This window comes from Zonotrichia leucophrys, chromosome 3 (genome assembly GCF_028769735.1).
Source record: "Zonotrichia leucophrys gambelii isolate GWCS_2022_RI chromosome 3, RI_Zleu_2.0, whole genome shotgun sequence".
NCBI classification, from domain to species: Eukaryota; Metazoa; Chordata; class Aves; order Passeriformes; family Passerellidae; genus Zonotrichia; species Zonotrichia leucophrys.
In genome coordinates, this window is record NC_088172.1 from 1,238,950 (window position 1) to 1,264,334 (window position 25,385).

At 34.9% G+C, this 25,385-nt stretch overlaps 1 protein-coding gene across 3 annotated transcripts in view; it reads right to left on the reverse strand.

Annotated features, from left to right (window-relative positions):
* GRIK2 (glutamate ionotropic receptor kainate type subunit 2) overlaps positions 1 to 25,385 on the reverse strand; it is a 370,464-nt gene that overhangs the window by 146,081 nt on the left and 198,998 nt on the right. For all 3 annotated transcript variants that reach the window (XM_064707223.1, XM_064707224.1, XM_064707225.1), the window contains exons 8-11: positions 24,064 to 24,207; positions 22,587 to 22,694; positions 14,984 to 15,097; positions 6,208 to 6,414 (exon numbers count right to left, since the gene is read on the reverse strand). In XM_064707223.1, the coding sequence (XP_064563293.1) occupies positions 6,208 to 6,414; positions 14,984 to 15,097; positions 22,587 to 22,694; positions 24,064 to 24,207 (573 nt within the window). The remainder of the gene's footprint in view (positions 1 to 6,207; positions 6,415 to 14,983; positions 15,098 to 22,586; positions 22,695 to 24,063; positions 24,208 to 25,385) is intronic.

Sequence of the window (25,385 nt, forward strand, 5' to 3'; positions counted from 1 at the left end):
ATTGATAAATTCAGACAAAAAAAATATTTGAAGAGGGGTTTTGTGAGTCTATGAATATATACAGATCACTTTAAGTGAAAAACAGGATCTCAAGCAACAGATGAGATATGACTAGTTGCTTGTCAGGGACAAACTGATGCTTATTCAACTCGAGACAAATTACTTTGGAAATAAAAGGTCAGAGCACTTGAAGTTGTGCATTAATGAATTAGCAATTAGACTGAAAAGCACTAAAAGGACAAGTGATATTTTCTGGCATATTACAAATTATCATAAGAAATTATCCTATGACCCCAGGACATGTTTCACAAAGAAATGAAATGCTACTTTAATGAGGAAAGAAAGCACATAAACAATAAATACTGGAAGCCAATATGAATACTTAAAGCAGCAAAAACACATATGAAAGGTAAGTTACAGGCACTTAACAGTTAAATAGTCATGGGTGCTATATCATAAAACAGAATAACTGGAAGAAGTTGGAATATATTTTTAAATATTGAATCATGTAGATTAGTAGCTTTATTTAAAGAGGCAATTGTGCTGGACATCCAACAAAGCTTAATAAATGTAACTAATAATAATTACTGGAAATTCAGAGAAGAGACCATCAGCACAGAATAGTAATGTTTAATATGCAAGGTAAATAAATAAATACCAAGGATAAAAATGCACTCATAAAAGATGGCTTTCAAATAGCTAAACAGAAAAATGGGGAAAGATACAATTTATAAATAAAACATGAAAAAGCTGAAAATACAAACCAAGAAGGAAAATAAAACTGAAACAAAACAACAGCATTTATTTTGTTATACCTTTTTTTTTTTTAACAGAGAGAACAGGAAAAAGTGAATTGTGTCTTATTCTTCAGGAGAAGTAGTAAAAATTAAATAAAATGCTGAGACACTGGAAAAACAACAGTAAAGCAGGGTTAGTGGAAATCAGTAGTCATTCAGCTTTTCATCTATGTATATTTACCAGAGTTGCTGGTTCAAGCATCAATAGCTGAACTGCAGACTTGCCAAAACACTATGTTATTTATGGTCTATTACCCCTCAAAGCATCAGAGATAAAATTTTTTATATATAAAAAACCTTTAGCATGAGTGAAATTTTCATCATATGACACCTGAGATGCAGCTGCAGATTCTAGTTCCACTAATAAAATGGGGAAGCCATGAAGGTGACATGGTGCTTTAAAGAGCACTGATGTCAACCAATGTTACTGCTGAGCCAATTTAATAATGAGGAAAAGAGAAATATTGTCCTTCCTTCCTTCCTTCCTTCCTTCCTTCCTTCCTTCCTTCCTTCCTTCCCCTTCCATTCCGCCACTCCTTCCGCTTCCCACTTCCGCATTCCGCTCCTTCCGCCACTTCCTTCGCCACTTCCTTGCCCCTTCCTTCCGCCACTTCCTTCCGCCACTTCCTTCCTTCCTTCCGCCACTTCCTTCCTTCCTTCCGCCACTTCCTTCCTTCCGCCACTTCCTTCCGCCCCTTCCTTCCGCCATTCTTCCTTCCGCCACTTCCTTCCGCCACTTCCTTCCTCCATTCCTTCCTTCCTTCCTTCCTTCCTTCCTTCCTTCCTTCCTTCCTTCCTTCCTTCCTTCCTTCCTTCCTTCCTTCCTTCCTTCCCCTTCCTTCCCTTCCTTCCGCCTTCCTTCCTTCCTTCCTTCCTTCCTTCCTTCCTTCCTTCCTTCCTTCCGTCTCCTTCCTTCCTTCCTTCCTTCCTTCCTTCCTTCCTTCCTTCCGCCACTTCCTTCCGCCACTTCCTTCCTTCCGCCACTTCCTTCCTTCCTTCCTTCCTTCCTTCCGCCCCTTCCTTCCGCCACTTCCTTCCTTCCTTCCTTCCTTCCTTCCTCTTCCTTCCTTCCTTCCTTCCTTCCTTCCTTCCTTCCTTCCTTCCTTCCTTCCCCACTTCCTTCCTTCCTCACTTCCTCACTTCCTCCTTCCTTCCTCCTTCCGCCACTTCCTTCCGCCACTTCCGCCACTTCCTTCCGCCACTTCCTTCCTTCCTTCCGCCACTTCCTTCAGCCACTTCCTTCCTTCCTCCCTCCGTCCCCTAAAGATTCTCTAATTTCCTATTGCCAACAAGTCTTCTGAGATTTTCACTAATAAACGAGCCATGGCTAAATTATCCTCCATTGTACTGAAAATCTCAACCTTTTGCATGAAAATGACAAGAACAGAGGGAAGAGATGTTCCATAGCCTTCCCTTTCCATAGCCTTTCCTTGAGTCTCTATATGGTAGGGTTCCCTATAAGTATGAAGGAAAGAGGTAGAGTCCAAACAATATGATGAAATGATATTTGAAACAGAAGAATGTGGAAAAAACAAGGTGGAAGAAAGTAAAATTTCACTGGCCCAAAAAGAAAGGAACCAAACATCTACACAATCAGTTATTAGAAGGGGTTTTTTTGACTTCTACACAATAACACAAAGAGTTTGGCTAGAGGTGTTCAAGATCATAAAGACCTTAATTTAAAATAAAAGAAAGAAACCAACAGGTTATTGGAGGAAAAAATCACTAAAAATATTTAAATCATCTATTCTGTTATTAAAAGAATAAAAAGCTACTACTATTTTTTAAAATGTATTTGATGTGTATTTATTTTGAAAAATTGATATTGATTATGAAAAATTAAAAATATAGTGAAGTAAAAAACATTATGTCTAACGTTAATTCAAACTCAAAAGTTCTTTCTAAATGTTCAGCTGTGTAAAATTCCTCCAAGCTGAAATTCAATCCTATTCTTAGAGACAAAAAAAATTCAATTTTAATCCTCACATATGATCAAAGATCATGATCTAAAAATTTGATCTTTTCTGTAATTATTTATGAATTTTAAAAGATCTGTAAGGACTGAAGTGTATTTTTAATGCATAAGCTTTGTGCTGTAGAAGAATCATTCAAAGAACCCCTCAAAAAATAGTTATTTTTAATCATGTATATATAATAACAAATTACTTCCCAATGGATTTTTCATTTATAGTCCTGTCAGAGTATAAAATAGTAATTTTTTCCTGTTTTGGAACCCAATGTTAATAAATTTTTTAAGTACTTTTGGATCTGTAAAGTAGGATGTCAAATTTTCTAAAAATAAAGTTATATATTTTCATTCTATCTGTCTGTGCTAGCTATATTGGAATATAACTTGCATGCTTAAACTATATGCCACATGCAATATAATACAGTGACATGACAACTTTTAGTACTTAAGAACAACCTGAAATTCTCCAGAATTTATGATTCAGTTCAAAACCCATTCAATAAATCCGTCCTTTCATAAGGTTTTTGAACCAAAGGCAGCAAGAAAGAATACTTTTTTTATGAAGAATCCATCCATAAAGAATGGAGATACCTGAACTTAGCTCCTCCTCCCTTAAAAATGTAGCAATCATACCTTGAACTAACTTGAGAAGCGGGTAAAATACTCAATGAAAATTTGTGGGAAAGAAATCAGAGCATTTAAAGTGGAAAAATTCAATTCAAAATTTATTCATAGAGAAATGTCATCTGTATTTGCTGTCCTAGCTAATATTTGTCTTACATTTGCAACTCTAGAGACCAGTGGGCTTTTCTCCAACAAGAATTCATTGTCAGTTGTCAAAGGGAAGGAATCACTATATAATTTTCATTGACCACAAATTCAAAACAAAAAACTACTTATTGCTTGGAGACTGATATAAGAATGCAGGTGTGGACTCTGAATAAAACAGTCAAGGAAAGAAGAAACATGAGCAAACTATGGGAAAGGAGATTGAAAACAAACAGAGCCTGATGAAAACACTTCAGACTCTGTTCATATTATAAAATTTAAATCCTGAGACTGACATGATATGCTAAGTTCAACTCAGATAGAATTATCTTCATTTTATTTAGATTTTCAAGCCCCAGCAATTATGCAAAGTGACTAAAGGCTGATTTAAACAATTTATTTAAATCTTAGATTTATTTAGTACTTTTTATATAAATGGTGCATTTTCCTTTCTACGCACATAACATACCAAAAGTATCCATTTAATTTATTCTTGGATTATGCATTTTACATGTTACTCTTGCAAACATATATACTACAGCACGGTGACCTTTCTCTCTGAACTTAAATGACAGATAAAACAAAACAAAACAAAAAAATTCTAGAAGCATTTTTCAAAAGATTTAACTGCTATGGCTAAGAACCATCTTTATTGTGTATTCTATTTTAATTAGAAACTCTAGTTGAAAAATATGGAATCATTTAACCTTTCAAAAACACACAAATTGAGTTTATTAAATTACTTTTTAGGAAAGAAAACCTTTACAACAATTTAAAAATATTCTCTAGGGGAAAAAGAATGGAAAGCTAATGGAGCATGTGAACTACTAACCATATGGAAACACCCAATGTGGTAACTGCCTGTCTGGACTTCTTCACTAAATTTTTTCACCTCACTTTTGAGGTCTGAAATGTTGCTTGCTAGAAAAATGCAACTAATTTTACTAATAACATGCATGCAAATTAAGGGGACAGGTGTATAAATAAATTGCATATATTCAAATAGATTGCATATATTCGAATAGATTATAAAGTAAGAATTGATAAAACCAGAGAAAAAAGTTAAAGTAAAACTTTTTAATTTAGAGAGACTACTAAAAATTATGGTCCAGATTAGGAAGTTGGACTACATTTTCCATGTGTACCAACACAGTCTCTAAACTTTTCTGACTCCTAAGTAAAAATCATTTGAATAGAACAAAAAAAAAATTTAATCTGTGTTTAGTTGTATATAAATTATGGGGAAAAGACTACCTGTTTCATTCTGTGTTATGAAGAGGAAAGATCTTTCTGACACATTATTTCTGCAACTTGTTCAAATGTTTGTTTTTTTTTAAGATTATCTTAGTGTAAAGCTTAGGAGGCCATACTAGAGTTTTCTTAAGAATGCTTTAAGGGTGAATAATAAGAGGTGTATAAAACTGTGATTTATATCTGCTTCTGAATAAATACTTCCACAATTTCCACCTCAATCATGGAAAATTAGTTCCAGATGAGGATGTTGCCTAACAAGCATCAAATCTAATAGTTTAACAGGCCTATGCACTAATTCATGTGTAAAAATGCACATTTATAGAGATGGACAGAGAGTCCAGCTAAATAAGTTTGCTTTCTATGTGTGTGTACGAGGTATTATAAATACACACATTTAAAGATAACATAACCATAATATGCCCACGCATTCTTCTTAAATGTGTGAAGCCAGGCATAATCAACATCTGTTGCAACACCAATACCAGATTATCATTTACTAGAAAAGCATGAAGCACAACCTTCCTAGTAAATATGAATAATTTGATTAGCACATCTTTCAGCCCATCTGCTGAAATCTTAAAGCAAATTGAAACAAGATAAGTTAATATTTTTTCAAGTGATTCATGCAGCTTTGGCCATCATTAAGAGGTTCCACTTGAATTAACTACAGTCTTCCATCTATTTTAAATGACGGTGATGTGCAGAATATGTTTCATTTCAATCTTTGACCTCATGTCTATAGAGAAAATGCTATCAAGCAACTCACCCAAAGTACAGAAAGGAACAATGACATAATTTTTAAATATATGCAAATTTTTCTAAGAGACTGAATTCAACTGGCATGACCAACTGAGAAAGTATATTTTGAAGAACCTGAAGTAATACCTCCCATAATCACTTGCAGTCAATTGTAATGGTATCTGGTGTGACATTGCTTTGTTCCATCAGTATATGTTGACATTTTTGTCTTACTTCCTGCAATTTATTGGTAAAATTTCAAGAAAGATGAATATGTCAAATGATATGTGTGCTTACACTACTCACAGAGAAATTTCTCTAAGACAAAAATCTCAGATTCACTATCAGAAAAGGAGACCTCACTTGTATTGCTGTAGCAAATTTTTTATAAACAAAAATTTGTTATAAAACTTCTTACATAGTTCCCAGAAATAAATTCTGAGTACTATTTATTTCATATTTTGTCTTAAACATATGCTATGGAAAAGCTAGCCAAAACAACCACTGCCTATGGGCAAAACAGAGATGCTTTATTTTACAAATTCTACACTAAAGACATAATAGATACCCATCCACTTGCATCAATTCTTATTCAAATAGAATTACCATAAAAGCTTTACAATTTTTATAGAAAGGTTTGAAATCTAAATGCACATTTGAAAGCTTGTACAATTGACTTACATGATCAATTAGCTCACGAACCATTCCATTCCACTGTCCGCTGGCATCCTCTTGGGCTCCGTACTTTCCATCCTCCACCAGTCTGATCTCATAGGAAAATCCAAGGATAGTGGACAGCTCCCTGAGGAGGTCAATGCAATAACCTTCAAAGCGATCATTTCCATACAAGGGTTTGTCAGACTTCTTGAACATCACATATGGCTCTTCCTGTAAGAATACAGACAGAATGGATAATGAGTGCCCCCACACCTTTCTTCTCATTTTAGCCTACAGCAGTAGACACTCACATGCTTTTATATGCGTACACTCATGACATCACTCCCTATAAAACAAAATAATGTGAAAACCAGAATCCTTTTGGCTTTGTCTGTGTATGTCTGATGCCTTCATATATTTTCAAAGATTCTCATCGTCATTTTGGAAAAAATTACACTCTCAACACTGAAGATGTATCTTCAAGGAATGCATATGCACACTAAATTTAAGTGCGTTCCCTAACTATTTCCATTATACAGTAATATAAAATGTATTGTTTGGATGGACAACATAAGCCTGTTAAAATGCAGAAACAACATGCTTTGGCAACTGAAAAAAAATTTCATTAAAACTCCAAACATTGATTAAATATTTTAGATATTAGATCTTACACTTTTATTTATATAAGTATTTAAACTGTTTTCTCAATGCCTTTTAGGCCAAGCCTAAAAAACCCACATGGGAAGGAAAAAGTCAGTGAAAGCACCTACTTCTCTGTTGCCTCAAGTTATAGGCTGCCATTTACAAGACTGCAGCAAAATGTGGGAATATTTACACAAAAAGTAAGTTCTATGATAGACATTCCATGAAAACTGAATTAAATTTCTTTAGGCATTTATCTTCTAATGTTAAAATCAAATTACAATGTAATATTTTTTGCATTAAGTGGTGTGCAAACAGATAGCAAACAAAAAAAAAGGATTGGCAGAAAAACCATAATTATAGGAAGAAAGTTTACATTTTGCAAAACAGTACCTTTGCATCTGTTTCTCAGTATAGGGTGGCCTTTCTCAAATAGAAAATTAAACGGAAAATTACAAAAAAACAATTGGTAGTTTTCCACTGCAATATGGAACAAATATTCAAGCTGTGTTTGTTAGGTTAAATATGCAACTCGATCTTTATTCACTTTTGGGAGAGATTCTTTTCATTTTTTATAATTAAAAAGGAAAAAAATCACATAAGGCAAGACAAATAATGGTATATTCAATCTTTACACCAAACACAAGACTCAGTGAACATTCAGATAAACTCTCCAGGGCAACTTAAGAAAATTTTAAAGTCCTAAATCCCCACATCAGCACTCAGTGGGGTTAAAGGCACCTCATTCCACAGGCACCTGACTGTTTTAATCAATCAACACTCCTAATGTAATCTTCTGCCTTGAGTTTTCCCATTATTTAAATGTTATATCCACATATAACTGGAACTTTAGTACATCAGATTTTACCCAAAAAAATGAAAAGGAGAATGCAGGGAAGAATCTTGTTCTTAAAAAAGCTGCTATATACTCCTATTGAAATAAGTACGGTTACAGACATATTTTCAGAAATCACAGATCTTTATACAATTAGCAAGGAACAAACATGAAATAAATTGTCCAGCCAAGCTACTAGGATGTTTTGACAGAAATTTCTCAAACAACAGGTAAACAAATGACTCCAGAAGAGCTCTTTGAGATGTAGTACTGACAAGAACAAAGACCTAACAGAAAATCTGAAAGTTGAAAACAATTTAAATGACAAGGATCTCTGAATAATTCTTGAGAAACAGAGATGGTGTCAGAGCAAAACCTATGTGTGAAAATACTTGTTAATTGTGACGGTGTTCACAGGGGTCTCAGGCTGACGGAAGAGACAAGGATCTGACTCCATGTTTCAGAAGGCTGATTTATTATTTTATGATATATATTATATTAAAACCATACTAAAAGAATAGAAGAAAGGATTCCATCAGAAGGCTAGCTAAGAATAGAGCAGGAAAGAATGATAACAAAGGCTTGTGGCTCTGACTCTGTCTGAGCCAGCTGGCTGTGATTGGCCATTAATTAGAAACAACTAACATGAGCCAATCAAAAATCTACCTCTTGCATTCCACAGCAGCAGATAAGTGTTGCGGAATGTTACATAGATAACCATAGATAGATAATCATTGTTTACATTTTGCTCTTGGAGCATCACAGATTCTCAAGAGGAAAAATCCTAAGAAAAGGATTTTTCATAAAAGATGTCTGTGACAGTTAATAATCTTGAGAAGTTTATATTAAATATCTCAAAGAAAATAACTGTAAGAAAAACAATTTTTTTCAGGTGAAATTACAATTCCTTAAAGAAGTCACACCACTGGCCAAGCAGAAGCCATGCTACGACAAAACACAGTGTGGTTAGCTGGTTTTTTTTTTCCTGGGGTAGCAGCAATTTAGATCACATTAACTAGCGTGGTTTGGATTTGTGCTCAAATCAGGGTTCTAACACAGGAATATTTTCATTACTGCTGAGCAGTGCTTACACAGTGTCACGGCCTGTTCTGTAGGCATGAAGGAATTCTGATGTAGCTTGGAATGCTCATACACACAGATCCAGGACATTTGCTCTCAGAGTTGCTCAGGTATTTACAGTCTTACACATCCCCCAATGTCTGGAATCCTGGAAAGATTCTTGACAACATTTTTGTCTCTGTCTCCCATTCCAGGCAATCCTGAGTTATCTGGGACAGAATTTAAATATGTGCAATATCAGGGAGGACATATATTTGTCAATTTGTGCTTTTAATTTTCCTTTACTTAATAATCACAGCAGGATTTTCTGCACTGAGCAATTCAGCTCATTGATAAATTCCTACATATTTTTCTATCAGATCATTATAGAAATCCTCAGACATATTATCTATTCTGCTGATGCTTTTTTTAAATTTTGATAAGGAAAAATAAAAAAAAAAATCTTGCAACCCTTTCTAGAATTCTTAGCTCCAACTCCAAATCATTTATATTCTTTACTCTGGCCAACTTGGATAAGGCCTACAATAGCATCTGTACAACTATTTAATGATTTTTATCTTTTGCTGAGATGACTGATCAATAAGTTATTAATACTCTCTTAATGCTTTTCCAATCCTACTTTAGTTAATTTCTTACTGCTGCTTTTTCTTATAGTCTTCTACTACAAAAAGCATTTGGGTTTTTTTCTCTTCAGACCTTTTTCTTGCTATGTAAAGTGATTTCTGACTTAACTTGAGCAGGGTTGGTGTTGGCAGCTTCATCTCTAATAGATCCTATTAATCCCAATGTTTTCTCTAATTTGCTTTTTCCTCGAGTAATACACATTCTAAATACTGAACATGGCATTCAGGTATCCTGAACAAGTGCATGCAAAGGGTTCCACATGCTCCATTTGCACAAGCTTTAAACTTGTAGAATGGGCTAACATAAAACTGGTTGCTAAACCTACTCTCAGCAAAGTCTCTGTTCATTAAATGTACAATCACCATTGCTTCTTGGTATTTTATCACTTCCACCAAAACTGTTCACTAGGACAATTATCATTGATTAGATAGGCAGAGTTTTTAAACTGACTGATATGTAGATTGGCAGCTGGTTTATACTTACTTTAACACTGCTCACAATTTCTTTCTTTTCCTTCAGTTCCTCAAAACATGACCCGTAAAAATCACTACGCCACATCACAAAACGAGCACTTGAAATCTTCTAAACAGCTTCAGTTGAAACTGAGTCTTTTTAACTGGACACATCTCCCCAGGAAATGAGGGAAGCACCTTCCATTAGTGCTTTTATTATTGCTTGGAATGACATAAGTAGCTTGGAAGCAAAAAGTCACTGATTGAACACTGACTGTTGACTCCAGAAGGAATCTTTAGGAAGATGAATGTTTCCAGGAAACATTGCTATTCTAAATTAACACCTGGTCAGCTAGCTTGTTACAAAATTTTAAGATAAAAGTCATCATTTAATGTCTCATAAGACTAAAATATCTTTAGTGAAGAGGGATGCAGAAGAGCCCCCTCCCAAGCCAGATAAGCACTCCCAAGTGAGAGTGTAAATAAACTTGTAAATGCAACAAATCCTTTTTCTGAGAAAATTTACGGAAAAGTAAAGTTAGCTAAAATACTGCAAATAAAGGTATGGCTATAAGGAACAGAGGAATCACAGGTAGATTAAAACCATATTTGCACATAGAAGATAAATCTTTGAAAATTAATTAACATTGTAGCTTTATAGTCTGGTTTTAGCTTTAAAAATGTACAGATAATGCTTGAATAAAAGCACACATTCTAAAAAACAAGATTCTTCAACTTCCTGTTTTTTTTCAGATTTGAATGATAAATATTTACTAGAATTATTCCTGTGAGTTATATTGTATTTCAGATACAAAGATATTACTAGAATTACAACAAATTTTAAATTTCAAGTTCTTTTATTTGTTATTAATATTAATCAAACATATATTTTTCCTTCATCGTTTCAACACAGAATAGCATTTTTTAAAATAATCTAAAATGTATTACTGCCAGTATTGAGAGGAGGAGAACCATTTGAAAATTTGCCACTGTTAGAACAGAGATTTTGATGATTAGCTTCTGCTCACCAGAAGGTTGGATACTGGAATGTTAAAAGACTGCCAAATCTTCTTAACATTTATATCAGATAAAAGGAATACACAATAGGTTTTCACAGTAGGCAGTCAAAATTCTAGTGGGAGAGGTGAAGTAACTAGTTACTATCAATCAAAACAATTGATGGGTGATCCACCTTTAAAAAGATAGCAGGTAAATTTATTCTTTTAATTTTAACATTCTTTTAATATTAATTTAAAATTTGGCCACTGAAAATTCATGCTTGGGTATCCAAAAGAAAAGGGAGAGAAATTATGCACTACCCATTTGATAAAGCAGTATATATCAATAAAATACAATGTAGGAATACTATACTTTGAACCAAGTAAAATTGTTTAAAAATTTATTATAAATATTCCTTCTAGTTCCTTCTAATTCTATTCTTATTTCAAACCAATTTTTTTTAAGGGAACTACAATAAAAAAGGTAATTTCACTTTTCAAATGCGAAGTAACAAAAACTACTAAATTGAGAACATCACACACCTTTCATAACTTTCACACATTCCTTGGAAAAATTAAACTTGACAACTGTGAGCTTTTCTGAGCTTTGATGTAAGCAGATACAGAAAAGTACATAAAAGCTATGCAGGAAAGGAAACAAGTATTTATTTTAGCAGAACAGGGCATATGAACCAGCATGATAATATGTACAGGCTGGTATGAAATTAGCATAAAAAATGCCCTAAGTACCATACACATACCTTTATAAACATGGAAATTTAATTCCAAAGTTAAAACTCTCTCGAGTTTGAAGTAGAATATATACAAGAACAAAAACATTTATATATTTACATCTAAAGTCTAAGGAGAAGAAATGTTTCAGAGTTCTGGTAGGAGTCAATTTAGGAGACTGAAATAATAGTAAATCCTTATTACTGAAGCTGAAAATTTGTTTTCTGTAGGTTTTTTGTTTGGTTTGTTTTTCTAAATGCGGAATATTCAAAAAGTAGACTTTTTAAAAGAGAATGAAATTTTGAAGTTTCAATGCAGATGGTTTTAAAATAAAGCAAAGTAATAGTATAAAAAGGATTGATATATCCAAAGCTATGATTATAGAAGATAAAAAACCAGCATAGTTATTATTTTTCAAAAGTTTCCTCCCCTTCCCTAAAAAGACCTGACTGTCTCTCCAGTGGACATGTTCAGTTGGTGCTTGGGGCTGCCATGGGCTCAGAAGCTGGAAATCAGACAGGATTCTTCACAAAAACTACAAAAACTACATGCAGGCTGATTTCTGAGAAAGGCTGGAGTCCTGAGAATCCCTGTCCAGAACAGAGCTTTGAATTGCTGAGAAACCAAGGAATAATCTTTCAGCTTGCTATCTGTGAAAGGAAGAACTCAAGACAAAAAGGAGCACATAGTTCTGTCCTTCCTTACAGATGAATTTATGAATTACAGTTTATATTTTATTACTTTTCCCATCAATGTCTTCTTCTTCTAGACACTCAGTCACCAGTAGAAATTCAGGGTATACTTACAGCTATAGAGATCTAAATGACTGCAAAATATAGGAGGAAAAGATATTGCTCCAAATTTCAGAATTAAAAATAAAAGAAAGACTGGGATATTTAAATAAAAAGTGAGCATTAAGGCAAACTACAGAGAAAAATGATTAAGGCTTCCCAGCTGGCAGTCTACTATAGACTATTGTAGGGAATTCTCAAAGTGAAGAAAACATCATAGGAAAACCATATGAATAGCTTAAATCATAGAACTGCCTTTTCTTTTTTTTATTTAAGCAAGATTTTGCAGACTCAAAAAAGGAGGAAAAAGCTGATGATGTAGGTATATTTCTAGGAGCTTTAGCATTTTCTATTGTTCCCTTGCCTTGCTACAAAAATGAATATTCATTAATATGCTTTCTGTTCAACAGAAACATATTCTTTAGGCATAAAAAAGATAAAACTAGCAAATGAAGCTAGTACATGTGTTTCTGCACCAAAAATGGCTTAGGTTCTTTTTACTATTCCAAGTACAGCTCTTCCAATTTGTACCACTTCTTCTGAGCACCTTTCTTCATAGCTACAAAGAACAGCTGCAATTACCACAACTTTTACTATACAATAACTGAAGTAAAAAAGGCAGCTACAAGTGAGCAAATTGTGACACCAATTGAAAGTCCTTTTGTTTTTCATGCATTATTTAGATACTTGCAAAGAAGATGGATACTTTTAAAAGTCCACTAACCAAAAGTTAATTCTTAAGAGAAAGGATATTCTTGATTACAGAAAGTAGCTTTTCTCTTGAATCTCAGGAGTCTTCTTTTGTGAGCTTTACCAAATTGAAATCAGTGCTCACTGGCAGCAGTGCTATTTACATTTGTGCTGTTTACCATTTCTTGAGCCAATTATTCCAACCAAAAATCATGCCAGCATCACCATATAAGAGCAACACGATACTTGGAGCTTATTAACTCAAACTTCATTAAAAAACAGATGTTAAAACACAAACAAAGTTGAAACACTCTAATAAATTATTAAGTGCTTCTTGTGTAATCTTGTGGGGATTGATCCTTGTTGCAGTATTGTTACCACAGTTATCTGTAATATGTTATCTGGAATCAAGCACACCATATTTTTTATGGTTTTTTATTATCACCATCAAGCACACTTTATTCCGTAAAGCAGGAATTCTAGCAGCCAGTAGGTTGCTTGAATTGAAGTTACAGGTCAGTGAATAGTGCCAAGAAAAATCCTAGGCAGGACATCTGGTGCAAAGCAATAGCAGTATAGAGAGCATGGAATTGGAATTATTAATAAAATTTACTTGATAATAGTAAATTTTTAAATAGTAGTTTTTACATGTAGGAAACATGTGAAAGTCATTGGGAAGAAAATTGACAGAATAATACTCTAGAGGAGTATATTATTCCCTTTTAATATAAGGGAATATATGACATTAATTTACATTTCATTAAAAAAAAGAAACAAGGAATTATAAATTTATAAACTAAATTATAACTATAGCAGATCATCACTATAATTAATGGTACTAGAGGAAGTTGTGGTAAATCTGTGCTTGTCTTAGCATAACAAGAAATTACATCTGAAAGTCAGTCAGTCGTGTTCCATTTTCTATATCTGCTGTGTATTTTTCAATTAGTAAAATAAATGAAGTGAAGGATATCAGAAGATTTTCTATCACTTGTAAACAGACCTTATAAGCAGTGAGAAAGTTACCCACTGGATGAAATTATATGACTTATGTAAGATAAACGGTTTAAAGCACACTGGCATGTGTGTCTATACATCTGTAAAAATTCATTCCAGTTTGAAATATCATAATATATATTGGTAGGTAAAAACTTCTTAATAAAGTATACAACCACCAGGAAGCAGATTCTTTTTTGATATCTGCAAATTCAATATAATGGTGGCAACAGACAAACACACCAGACAAACTTCTGGAAAGTTTTAAATTTGCATTGAAACTAAAATTACTATTTCAAAATTACTGTGAGGAAATAAATGAACACTTATTTTTACATAAATAAATGTGTTTGTTTATAAGTAAAAAATACCTCATTCACTGCTATGAATTTGTCAACAGTGAAAATAATACAGAAGTTATTCAAATTGTTTCTTCTGGTCTAGTCCAAAGCATAAATTATATATCCGTATAACTAAAAAATTCATCTCAATAATTGGGCAATAGCAATTCTAAATAAATGTTAAATACTTTGTACTTTCCTTTGAGGTGTTAGAATAGCAAACAAAAGCAATAAATTTTTGCTGGCTAAAATCATCAGGCTAACAGACAAAACACATTTTAAAACCAATTATCTTTTGTGATCTCATATGACACTGAAAAAAGCAGCTTTGTAAAGAAGAAATCATTTCAGCCAATAATAAGAAAAGTTAAATTACTAATCAATTAATACAACTCTAAAATAGGATAACCTGCTCACATTGAAGGTAAGAGTAAACATCCATGACTAGCTTATCAACTGGTGATCACTCATGACACCACAAATTCCACGTAATTCCAAGTAAATTCTAAGTAATGGTAACGCACACGGCAGACTGTTCACTAATATTGCAATTAGTGTGTCACATTCTATCAGTTTTTCTGCAGAACTGTGCTTCAGGGAAGCAAATACAATTGCTTACCAAGATGGTGGTGACAATTAAAGAGCGATTGGACAAGGAATCTGTGATGTTTGCTGGTTTTCCCTTCTGGTTCTCTGTCATGTTAAGGCCACTCAACGGATCCCAAGTTCCAACCTATAAAACAGTAAATGACTGTGTAAAACACCCATTAGTTACAATTCAGCATCTAGAAAAGAATACTTTAAGGAAAAACAGACTGTTGCAGGTGAAAAAATTGATTGATAAGAATTATTATTAAATTTTGTTTCATTTTTCTCTGTCATTACATTTAAAGTCTGCTTATTTAAAATATGTTTAGCAATATCTTAAATTATGTTTTGTGAAGTGTGACATTAGGTGTAAAAATGATATAAAGAATGTCTAAAGCTGCTCTTAATACTTAATTTTCCATTTCTCAAGATAAACCACATCTGAAGATAACAGGCAGAAATTAATTTGCAGAGAAGAGAGCATTGTCTCTTCAAAAGGATTTACCCTTTTCTGTGATCAGAGAGAACAGCAGGACAAAATACGGTTTTGGGAAAAAGTAATGGAGAAGACAGGAACAAGCAATAACCCAATTTATTTACAGATAAATCTTCAACACATAAGTATTTTGACATTTTAGACTTCAAAATAAAATCTATAGGATTTTTATCTTCGTAAGAACATACAAATTGTGCTTTAAGGTTCAGGTCAAGGACAGGCATTCGTACTAAGTAGTAAGTAATGAGGCTTATCTGTAACTTATCTACATTTTCATCCTTATACAATTATAATGGTAAATATAATTGTAAATATAAATATATTATAAATATATTATAAATATTCTACCCATTTTAGAAATCAGAATGTTTGTATTACTCTATTGTCTAGGAAAATCCCCACAAATATGTCCTATTTTGGTTTTAGACACAATTTTAAACACAATTTCAAATACTAAGTAATATCTATAACACAAGGTAAAGATATTTTAAAACTAAACCTAGACAAAAATTAAGAATTTCTATAAGGATTCATTGCAAAGATATGTATGTATGCATAAACATACACAATTTTTTAAATTATCTTTTCAACTGAGTCCAGAAAGGTTGCTTGTATACTTTTAAGTGATTTGTTGCCACAGGGCTGTAAAGTAAGTTTAGGATGCAAGGTGAAACGGATAAAAAGAGTTCCATTTCTAAAACTGAGACTACAGCAGAGCATGAATCAGTGGATGCTGTAATAAAGAAAAGACAAATTTGATCTCTTTTTCTACAATTTTCTATCCCACAGGAATCAATATTTTCTCTGCCTTCCTTGCTTGACACTCAGTTTCAAGAAGTCACTCTTTGGAACTTGGCCATTCAGTACCTCGTAAGCTGATCAAAGAATCATGGAGGGAAGAAAGAGTATGTGTATCTCAGAATTGGAAAAAAAATTCTAACACATCCTGTCAAAGTATCGAAATCAAGCCTTGCTACCAAAAAATCTCTCCTTCATTTACTGTTTGAATACAATTTGATTTAGTGAATTGAAAGGCTTTCAGAAAACACAAAATGTTCAGCCTTGCAGCTTGGCCGCAATCAAGAAATTTTAAAAAGGTTGCTAACATTTAATTGCAGTGTTCTGCTAATTATGACAATCACAGTGTTTGCTTTACTTCAAAGATGAAACTGGAGTAGAATAACAAGGAATGATGAAGATGAGAACTTGAGCCTGATGCTACATAACTGAAGCTGAATTAATTTCCTCTATGAGATGTAGCTTCAGGTACACAAGTAGCACAAAAATTTCTGAAGAAACACCAACGTTTTATGCAATCAGTTTCAAATCCTAAATCCATTAAATAATTTGCTTTGTTCAAATTCATGTTTATAATTCAAATTTATATTGGCAAAAGGTAAGACATTGCTAAGTAAAATACATCCTTTCCTACTTTTTGATATAGTCACAAGCACAAGCAAAAGAATATCAACTGCTAGAATTTGGATTTTATCTAACTACAGACTTAATATACTGCAGACCTATAAGAATTAATCAACAGTATTACTTTAAAAATAAACTTCTGTCTTGATAAGAGGAGGTATTTTTCTAAATTAGATTAACTGCAATTTTGCAGCTGCATTTATTAACCAAAAATCTAAGAAATGGACCGAAAGTCAGAGGTTTAAAATTAGACTTTCTTTGTATTATCTCTGTTGAGCTCAAACCCAACATCTTGTACCACAGGTTCTTATATGTTACTGATGTGTTAACTCCCAAATCACAGAAATGTATTTTCAAAGCTGCTTCTTACAGAAAAGTTTTGCAAAAACAATGCAGCAAGTTAATAATTTTCTATTTGTTTCAGCACATTGTTTTAATTTTTAAGTAGTTTTTTAAACTGAATAGAATTGCCAATGTGTTTTTACTAAAAAAGTTTAAAAGCCAAAAATGAAGAAAAAAGTGCATCAAGGTAGTATATAACTGAAATTCAAACAAGCTACAATTTAGATTATTGCATCACTTTTGTTTCAAACAAACTTACAAATTTTCCTAAAAAGTGAAACAGGTATTCATATATACACTTTAGAGAGAACATTCACACAGTAAATATTGTAAATATTGACTATATTGTTAAGCCTTTAATCTCCTATTATTCTTTCCAATCCCCCTACATGGCTAAACTATTCTGAAGGGACCATACTAATCTGAATATTTTGACACTTATTATCCAAAATGCAGGATCCAAACCAGGTGTACCCATTAACATGTGCTCCACAGTGAGATAAAGAAAAATGATTTATCTTCATGAATAGATAAGTATACTTTCAAGTAGTTTTCTTTTTGATTTTTCTTCAAAGTTCTCCTGAGAAAATTAACATTATTTTTGCTCTGAGTCCATCAAAACTGTGAATATGACTGACAGTGAAGTGCCACAAGCATTGTATTAGGAAGGATCATTGCCTTTCTACAGTGCTACCCACTGACTAAGCAGCCAGAACCATGCTCAACTCTCAAAGATTTTTCAAATTTATCTGTACCTTCTTTATTTACTTTTGTGGAGTAATTAGTAGCAGTGGTGATTACATCAAGGAAATAATTATACTCCATTAGGCATAATAATGTTTCTTCATATTTCTGTATTTCCCATTTGCAAATTGCTTAATTTATTTTCTTTTTTTCAGTAATATTAATTTACATGCCTTCTTTGTCAAACATAACATAAATAATACTTTAATACTTCTGGATCCCACAGATTTACCATGTCTTTGGGTTTTTTTCCCTCTCTTTTTCTCTTCCTTCACCACCCTGTGAAGGTTTCTGAGCAAGGCTTCAAGCCAGTTGTAACATCTCTTATTCAGGATATGTGATTCTTCTTCAGTGGCAAATTTTCATATCAAAAGTGATATTAAATTCAGGTATTTGTTATCTCCTTGAAGTATAAAATAATTTTCCTCACAACGCAGCTTCAGTGTAAAGACTGATTGACTGCAATTTAAATTATAATTTATTATGCTGGAGTGTCACAGTTTGGGATTTTCACTGTGCTTAATCATGAATAGTTTCAGTCTGTCCAAAGTGACTGTAATAAAATTTTGTGGTATATTATATTAACAGCACTCCAATCATCTCTTAATTTGGTCATGTTCATCTTACAAGGAGCTATCATTTTTGGCAGACATGAAATTTTATTTGGAAACACATACTTCTTATTGACTGATGCCTGATTATCACCTCTCATTCAAGAGTTTCAGGAACAAGTAATTTATGTAAAAGTTGAGATCACACATAGCATTTTTTTAAATCAGTGAGGAATTGTTCTGTTGTCACTGACTTCAGCAGTCATTGAATTTATAACACATGATTCAGGTAATTTCCCAGTTATACTGGTTATACTAACAGGTAATTTATCTAGGACATTTTTGTGCAAAATCTAAGTTTAAAGAAAAAGTCTTCTAGTAATTTTTCACAATTATTTTTTTTCCCATCCATCAATATTTTTCTCTTCAGGGATTACAGCTGAAATTGTTGAGCTAAGCTATTGTCCCTGACAAGAGAAATATTTGGAAAGAGGTTAGAAGAAATAACAACAGTTTACCGTATGGAAACACGGCATAAGAATTCTGTGCACCATAATATGCATCTCCCCACCTTTTCTCATCCCACAAGTGGGAGGATGTACAGAAGAAAAGGAAAAAATAAACCTGTTCAGTAACTCTTAGCACATAGACAGAGATGTCTGACAAGATGGTTTGGGAAGAACATTGAAAATATATCAGATAAGGACAGAGATGCAAAAAGGCTCCTGAAGGAAAAAGAGAATAGAAAGGGCATGGAAAGTGTCCGGTTTTCGGCTGTTTGAAGGGCCTGGAAAGGCCCGGAGTGGCCTTGGGGCAGCCCGCGTATCAAAGGACGAGAAGAGGCTTCAGTTCTTCTTTCGGTTTTTATGTTTATTAATTGTTTATCTAAAAGATTTTCTTTCAGCCCGACAGAGGTCTGCTCAGCAGCCAGCCATGAGCACACTGTGCTGCCCTCCGGACAGTCACCTATCTTTATACCCATTGTTACGTGTACAATATTTATCATTTTTCCCCAATACCATTTATTCTTATTGTCCGGTGCACTTTCAGTAATGACCAATCCCAAAGTGCCACCATCACCACAGAAGATGGAGGAGAAGAAGAAGAAGAAGAAGGACAGGACACGCCCCAATTCCTCCATCTTACTTCTCTAAACCCCCCTGTACAGAAATCCTAAACCCTGTGTCTCACCCTCTAATTAACCAATCCCTTCACCATTCACCCCGGTGAAACCCTCCTATCCTCATACAGGTGTCGTCTCCCGTGTAGGATCAAAGTCCAGCCACCAGACACTTCTGGAACATTCCAGGACTCCCGAGCCCCCCAAGGGTGGTCTCGGTGGCCCGGCACCTCAGGACTGAGGTGCTGAGATCCCACAGGAAAGAGATTAATAGGTACAAGGGAGAAGGATTAGATGGAAAGCGAAACAGGCAAGGAGGGTCTGGGAGAGGCGGAAGAGGCAAAGGGAGAAAAGGAGGAGCAGAAAGAAGGAGACAAAGATGGAGTGCACATGTGGATGGAGGTAGGGGACTGAGAGAAGGGTGACCCATCATCACTTTAACGGAACTAAGTCTTGGAGGAAAAAATCCTCAAAACTATGCGACAGCACTTTTAAATAAAAGAACTGGCTAAAATCTACTCCAACTAGGAAGTGTACTGCTGCAAAATTTAATCATTCACTCTGGAGTCAAGAAGAATAAGGATTGCATTCTTTCAGAATAATGAAGTTTTGTTGTTCAAAGAGAAACATTTCTCTGTGGGCATTGATTTATCTTTCTCAGTAAAATATACCATACGTTTCATATGTTTAGTAAGCAGGTCAATCAAATGTGCATACACTTGAATTTTCCTTTTCCTAATCTCATCTCCTTGCACCCCAGAGAAACTGCTCTGGTTTTGCTCATATTCAGTAACTGATTCTTTCTGCCTGTTCCAAAGATTGCCAACAGTTTTTGGTGAAAAAGTGATATTATCACTTCCACTTATCACATGACCAAAATAAGAAATGAAGGCAGTAGAAGTATCTTTTCTATGAAAATATTTCTATACAGCTCAAGCACATACTAGGCTTTTTTAAATATCATTATGTTTCAAAAAGTATTTCTGTTTTTGTCTCTCACTTAACTTTCAATATAACTCTTTACCAAATTCCTTTTTTCTATTATGTATTTTAGAGTACTATTATATTTCCTGTTGAATTTTATTGTCTTCCATATTTCTCTGTAGACCTTTTTTGCTTTATCTCTATATTTTCACTGATGTATATATCTCCTAGTGTATTGTCAACTGAGATTTTATTTTCCTGAAATCTCATGTTGCTTTGCGATTCCCAAATGTCACCTAATGTTCTTAAAGCCATCCTAAATTACAAAGACTTCCTTTCCACATTTTCAACACTTGTCACTTACATACAAACTCTTCAGCCACTGCAGACTTATTTAGCTATTACCATGACATTAATTCTTCCATTTCTGTTTCCAGTAAAAAAGACAGGTTGCACTGTACTTATTATACTTGTACACAATACTGATTTACTTTTCAAGTCTAGTAATTCATTTCCCTGGCTAAGTTGCCTGAGTTCACTTCATGGGACACTTAATGGCAGAAATCTACTGTTAGTGTATTACTGAGCATTTTAAAATATAATTTAGTTCTTGAATCACAGGTTTTCCTCTGGACAACAAAAATGTAATTACCTATGTAAGTATTTCAAGACAAGCTCATGGTTTCTGAGCTTTTACAAATCTTCCCAGTAAGAGAAAATTAATATTCTAAAGCTAGTTTTGTGAGCTGAAATTTTGGGAAAATATGTTGTTTATGCTAGCATCTCCATTCAGTGATGTTGCAGAAGAAAATGTAAATCTGCAGTATGGTCCCTTCCCTTAATTTCTGTTTTTATTTGTGCCCACAATTACCACCTTGGGGCAATAGCTGACAAAACTTGATCTGAGGATGAAGGAAAACATAGTTCTTACAAAACACTAAACATCAGATCTAAATGCAAACTTCAAGACAGATGCCAGCTGCAAAACCTTTGCCTGCTGGTCACAACCATGAGAGACACGGTAGCTTCCCGCAATCGCCACTTCATGGTAAGGTGGCTGGAGGGAAGATGATCTGACTTCAGATTATGATGGTGTCATATGGGCAGGCCAAATATCTGTGCATGCTTCCTGAGCTCTTAAGTTCAAATATGGACAATCCTAAGCTACATGGAAAGAGCATTTCCCAGTTCTTTGGCCTCTCACTCCACCTCTGTACAAGAAACATTAATGTCAGAAGACAACTTGTCCGGTTTTCGGCTGTTTGAAGGGCCTGGAAAGGCCCGGAGTGGCCTTGGGGCAGCCCGCGTATCGAAGGACGAGAAGAGGCTTCAGTTCTTCTTTCGGTTTTTATGTTTATTAATTGTTTATCTAAAAGATTTTCTTTCAGCCGAACAAAGATCTGCTCAGCAGCCAGCCATGAGCACACTGTGCTGCCCTCCGGGGCAGCCACCTATCTTTATACCCATGGTTACGTGTACAATATTTATCATTTTTCCCCAATACCATTTATTCTTATAACTCGGTGCACTCTCAGTAATAACCAATCCAAAGGTGCCACCATCACCAAAGAAGATGGAGGAGGAGAAGAAGAAGAAGGACAGGACACACCCAATTCCTCCATCTTACTCCTCTAAACCCCCCTGTACAGAAATCCTAAACCCTGTGTCTCACCCTCTAATTAACCAATCCCTTCACCATTCACCCCGGTGAAACCCTCCTATCCTCATACAGGTGTCGTCTCCTGTGTAGGATCAAAGTCCAGCCACCAGACACTTCTGGAACATTCCAGGACTCCCGAGCCCCCCAAGGGTGGTCTCGGTGACTCGGCACCTCAGGACTCAGATCCTGAGATCCCACAACAACTAAACCACTGATGATACCAATTCTTCACTTTTTAGTACCACTTATACTGACTTGAGAACAGGTACACTGTTTTACATTACACAAGAAATACTGCTGTAAATGTTTTTAGGGGTTAAGTTTTGTTTTGTTTTGTTTGTTTCCCACTTCCTTGCAGGCAAATGTCTTACACACCTTTTCAAGACCTTCTTCCTTGAGGCTGATGACATCCAAATCAAAATCTGTCCTTAAGCCATTCGTTTTGTTGAAAGTTATCCTGCCTGTGAGGCCTTCCCAGTGGGCCTGTGAAGAAAGAAAAAACAATTTCTAGAAATAAATACCTTATCCTTTATTTTTTTTCTCAGAAGGAGCAAACTACTCCTGTCAAAATGGGATCATTAATTATTCATTTTATGTAAATAACTTACCTTGTGGCTGATTTTTTGTTTTTAAATATTTTGTATTTATTTTTTGCTAATGAAATCAAACTTTATTTTAGTCTTCATAGACAATTTTTTAAACTTCCCGTATCAGGCAATAGATTCTATTATTCTTTTCAGTTCTTTTACTGAACGAGATATACTGGACAAGATAAAAGGCTGGGGTTTTTTCATTCCTCCATCATTCATGCATGCATTTCTCCCTCTGCTTCCCTACATACTTCCCCTCCCCAGTCCCCAAGCTTCAATCTGTTTCATTAATGCTGGACTTCATCTTTTTTCTCAGGAAATCTCATTCAAATAAAAGCTTACTTTTGGAAGATGCTGATTCCCCTGAAACCACACCAAGAAAGCAAAAACTGAGGTCAGTGAGCCAGCCTTCCTAATCTTATTCCTCACTTTTAATAAAATGCAAAAGCCTAACTTTTTTATAACTTAAAATCTACCCTAGTTCTGAAACTATACAAAGTAGGAGAGAAAATGTGGGAAATAAAATTATTATTGGTTCCGTGAAGGAACCAATATTGGAAAAAAAACTACACTCCACTGCAAATTATTCTCTTCATCAGAATATTTTGTATATCTGGACTGAGAAACTCTGTATGAGGAGTTACAGTATGGCAAATTTGAGTAGTCTACAGTCTTGAACTGAATAGTCTTTAGCACCTTAAATCTCACAGCTTTGCTGTCCCTATCTGTCAATATCTAAACAGCATCTTGGGTAATCAAGGAGACATATAGTAACTCACTATAGAAAATTAAGAAAAAAATCAGTTTTAACCTGGAAGTAAAATTAATTCCTGGCCCCTTTAAACTTATGCCAGTGTTTAGTTGATGGATTTCTCATAATCAGTCTACAGTTTAGAGTTTCAAGTGTTAGGGGTTTTAATGCCACAAATGATCCAAATAAACCTATTATCTACAAATATGTTTTATGTCGAATGAGGTTATTTCACCTTTACAAATATTTTAGTACGAAGTAGTACTTCAGGAAATTTAGTTCCAAGTAATACTTTCAAGTACTTTAGTTCCAAGTAATACTTTCAAATAAAAACGCTGTCTTGCTTGTCAAACTCCTTATATATAACAAGATGAGGGATGACCATCTAGTGAAAAAAAACCAAAAAACCCAAACAAATGGAGTGAAAGCAAAAGAAAATGGGAAAGTACTGGGAGAAAAAAAAAAAGAAAAAAAATAATCAGGGGAGCAGGCTCCTTCCTGAGTGAGTTACCTCCTTGATGAGGCTCATGAAGCGCGTCCCGAAGCGCCACGGCTTGTGGCGGTTGCACTGCAGCGAGCTGACGGTCATCTGCGGGAACTGCTGCACCGCCACCGACACCACGTGCACGGCGTCGTACATCAGCGCCGCGTCCGTCTGAAACGACAGCACCGCCGGCCCCGTCAGCACGCACAGAGAGAAGGAAACCACACATTAGCACTGCTAATTTATTTCCTTCTGCTGAAGGAAATAAAAATGGCCCGGTTGCTTGTGCAGCGCTGTAAAATGTAGGCTTGTGTCCGGTTTTGGGCTGTTTGAAGGGCCTGGAAAGGCCCGGAGTGGCCTTGGGGCAGCCCGCGTATCAAAGGACGAGAAGAGGCTTCAGTTCTTCTTTCGGTCTTTATGTTTATTAATTGTTTATCTAAAAGATTTTCTTTCGGCCCGACAGAGCTCTGCTCAGCAGCCAGCCATGAGCACACTGTCCTGCCCTCCGGACAGTCACCTATCTTTATACCCATTGTTACGTGTACAATATTTATCATTTTTCCCCAATCCTTTTTATTCTTATTGTCCGGTGCACTTTCAGTAATGACCAATCCGAAAGTGCCACCATCACCACAGAAGATGGAGGAGAAGAAGAAGAAGGACAGGACACGCCCCAATTCCTCCATCTTACTTCTCTAAACCCCCCTGTACAGAAATCCTAAACCCTGTGTCTCACCCTCTAATTAACCAATCCCTTCACCATTCACCCCGGTGAAACCCTCCTATCCTCATACAGGTGTCGTCTCCTGTGTAGGATCAAAGTCCAGCCACCAGACACTTCTGGAACATTCCAGGACTCCCGAGCCCCCCAAGGGTGGTCTCGGTGACACCTCAGTCCTGAGGTGCTGAGATCCCACAGGCTTGTTGCCGTGTCATACGTGAGTTATGTCAGGATCTTCAGCAGCCTTAGCTTTTCTCTTTTTAATGCTGCAAAAAGGGCTCAGATAGCGACTTTTCGGGATCATGGGAGTACATGAGCATCTGATGACTCAAGTTACTTTAAAAAGCAGTATGTTAGGGAGCTATATAAATCACTGTGTGCATGTTTGATTCAAGGTGGTTATTTTCATGAGTGATGCAAAAGAAAAAAGGAAACAAGCTGAGAAAACCTTAGCTATAAAGCAAAGTGTACAGGTTCAGGAAGTAATGTTTTTTTTTTGTTTTGAAATTACAAAACAAGATTCCATCCCAACAACACTCATATGAATCATTAATAATTTTTAATGTGCATCAGTTCAAATTCCTATAGCAGAACTAATCAGTACCTTCAATAAATCAGAGGTAGATTA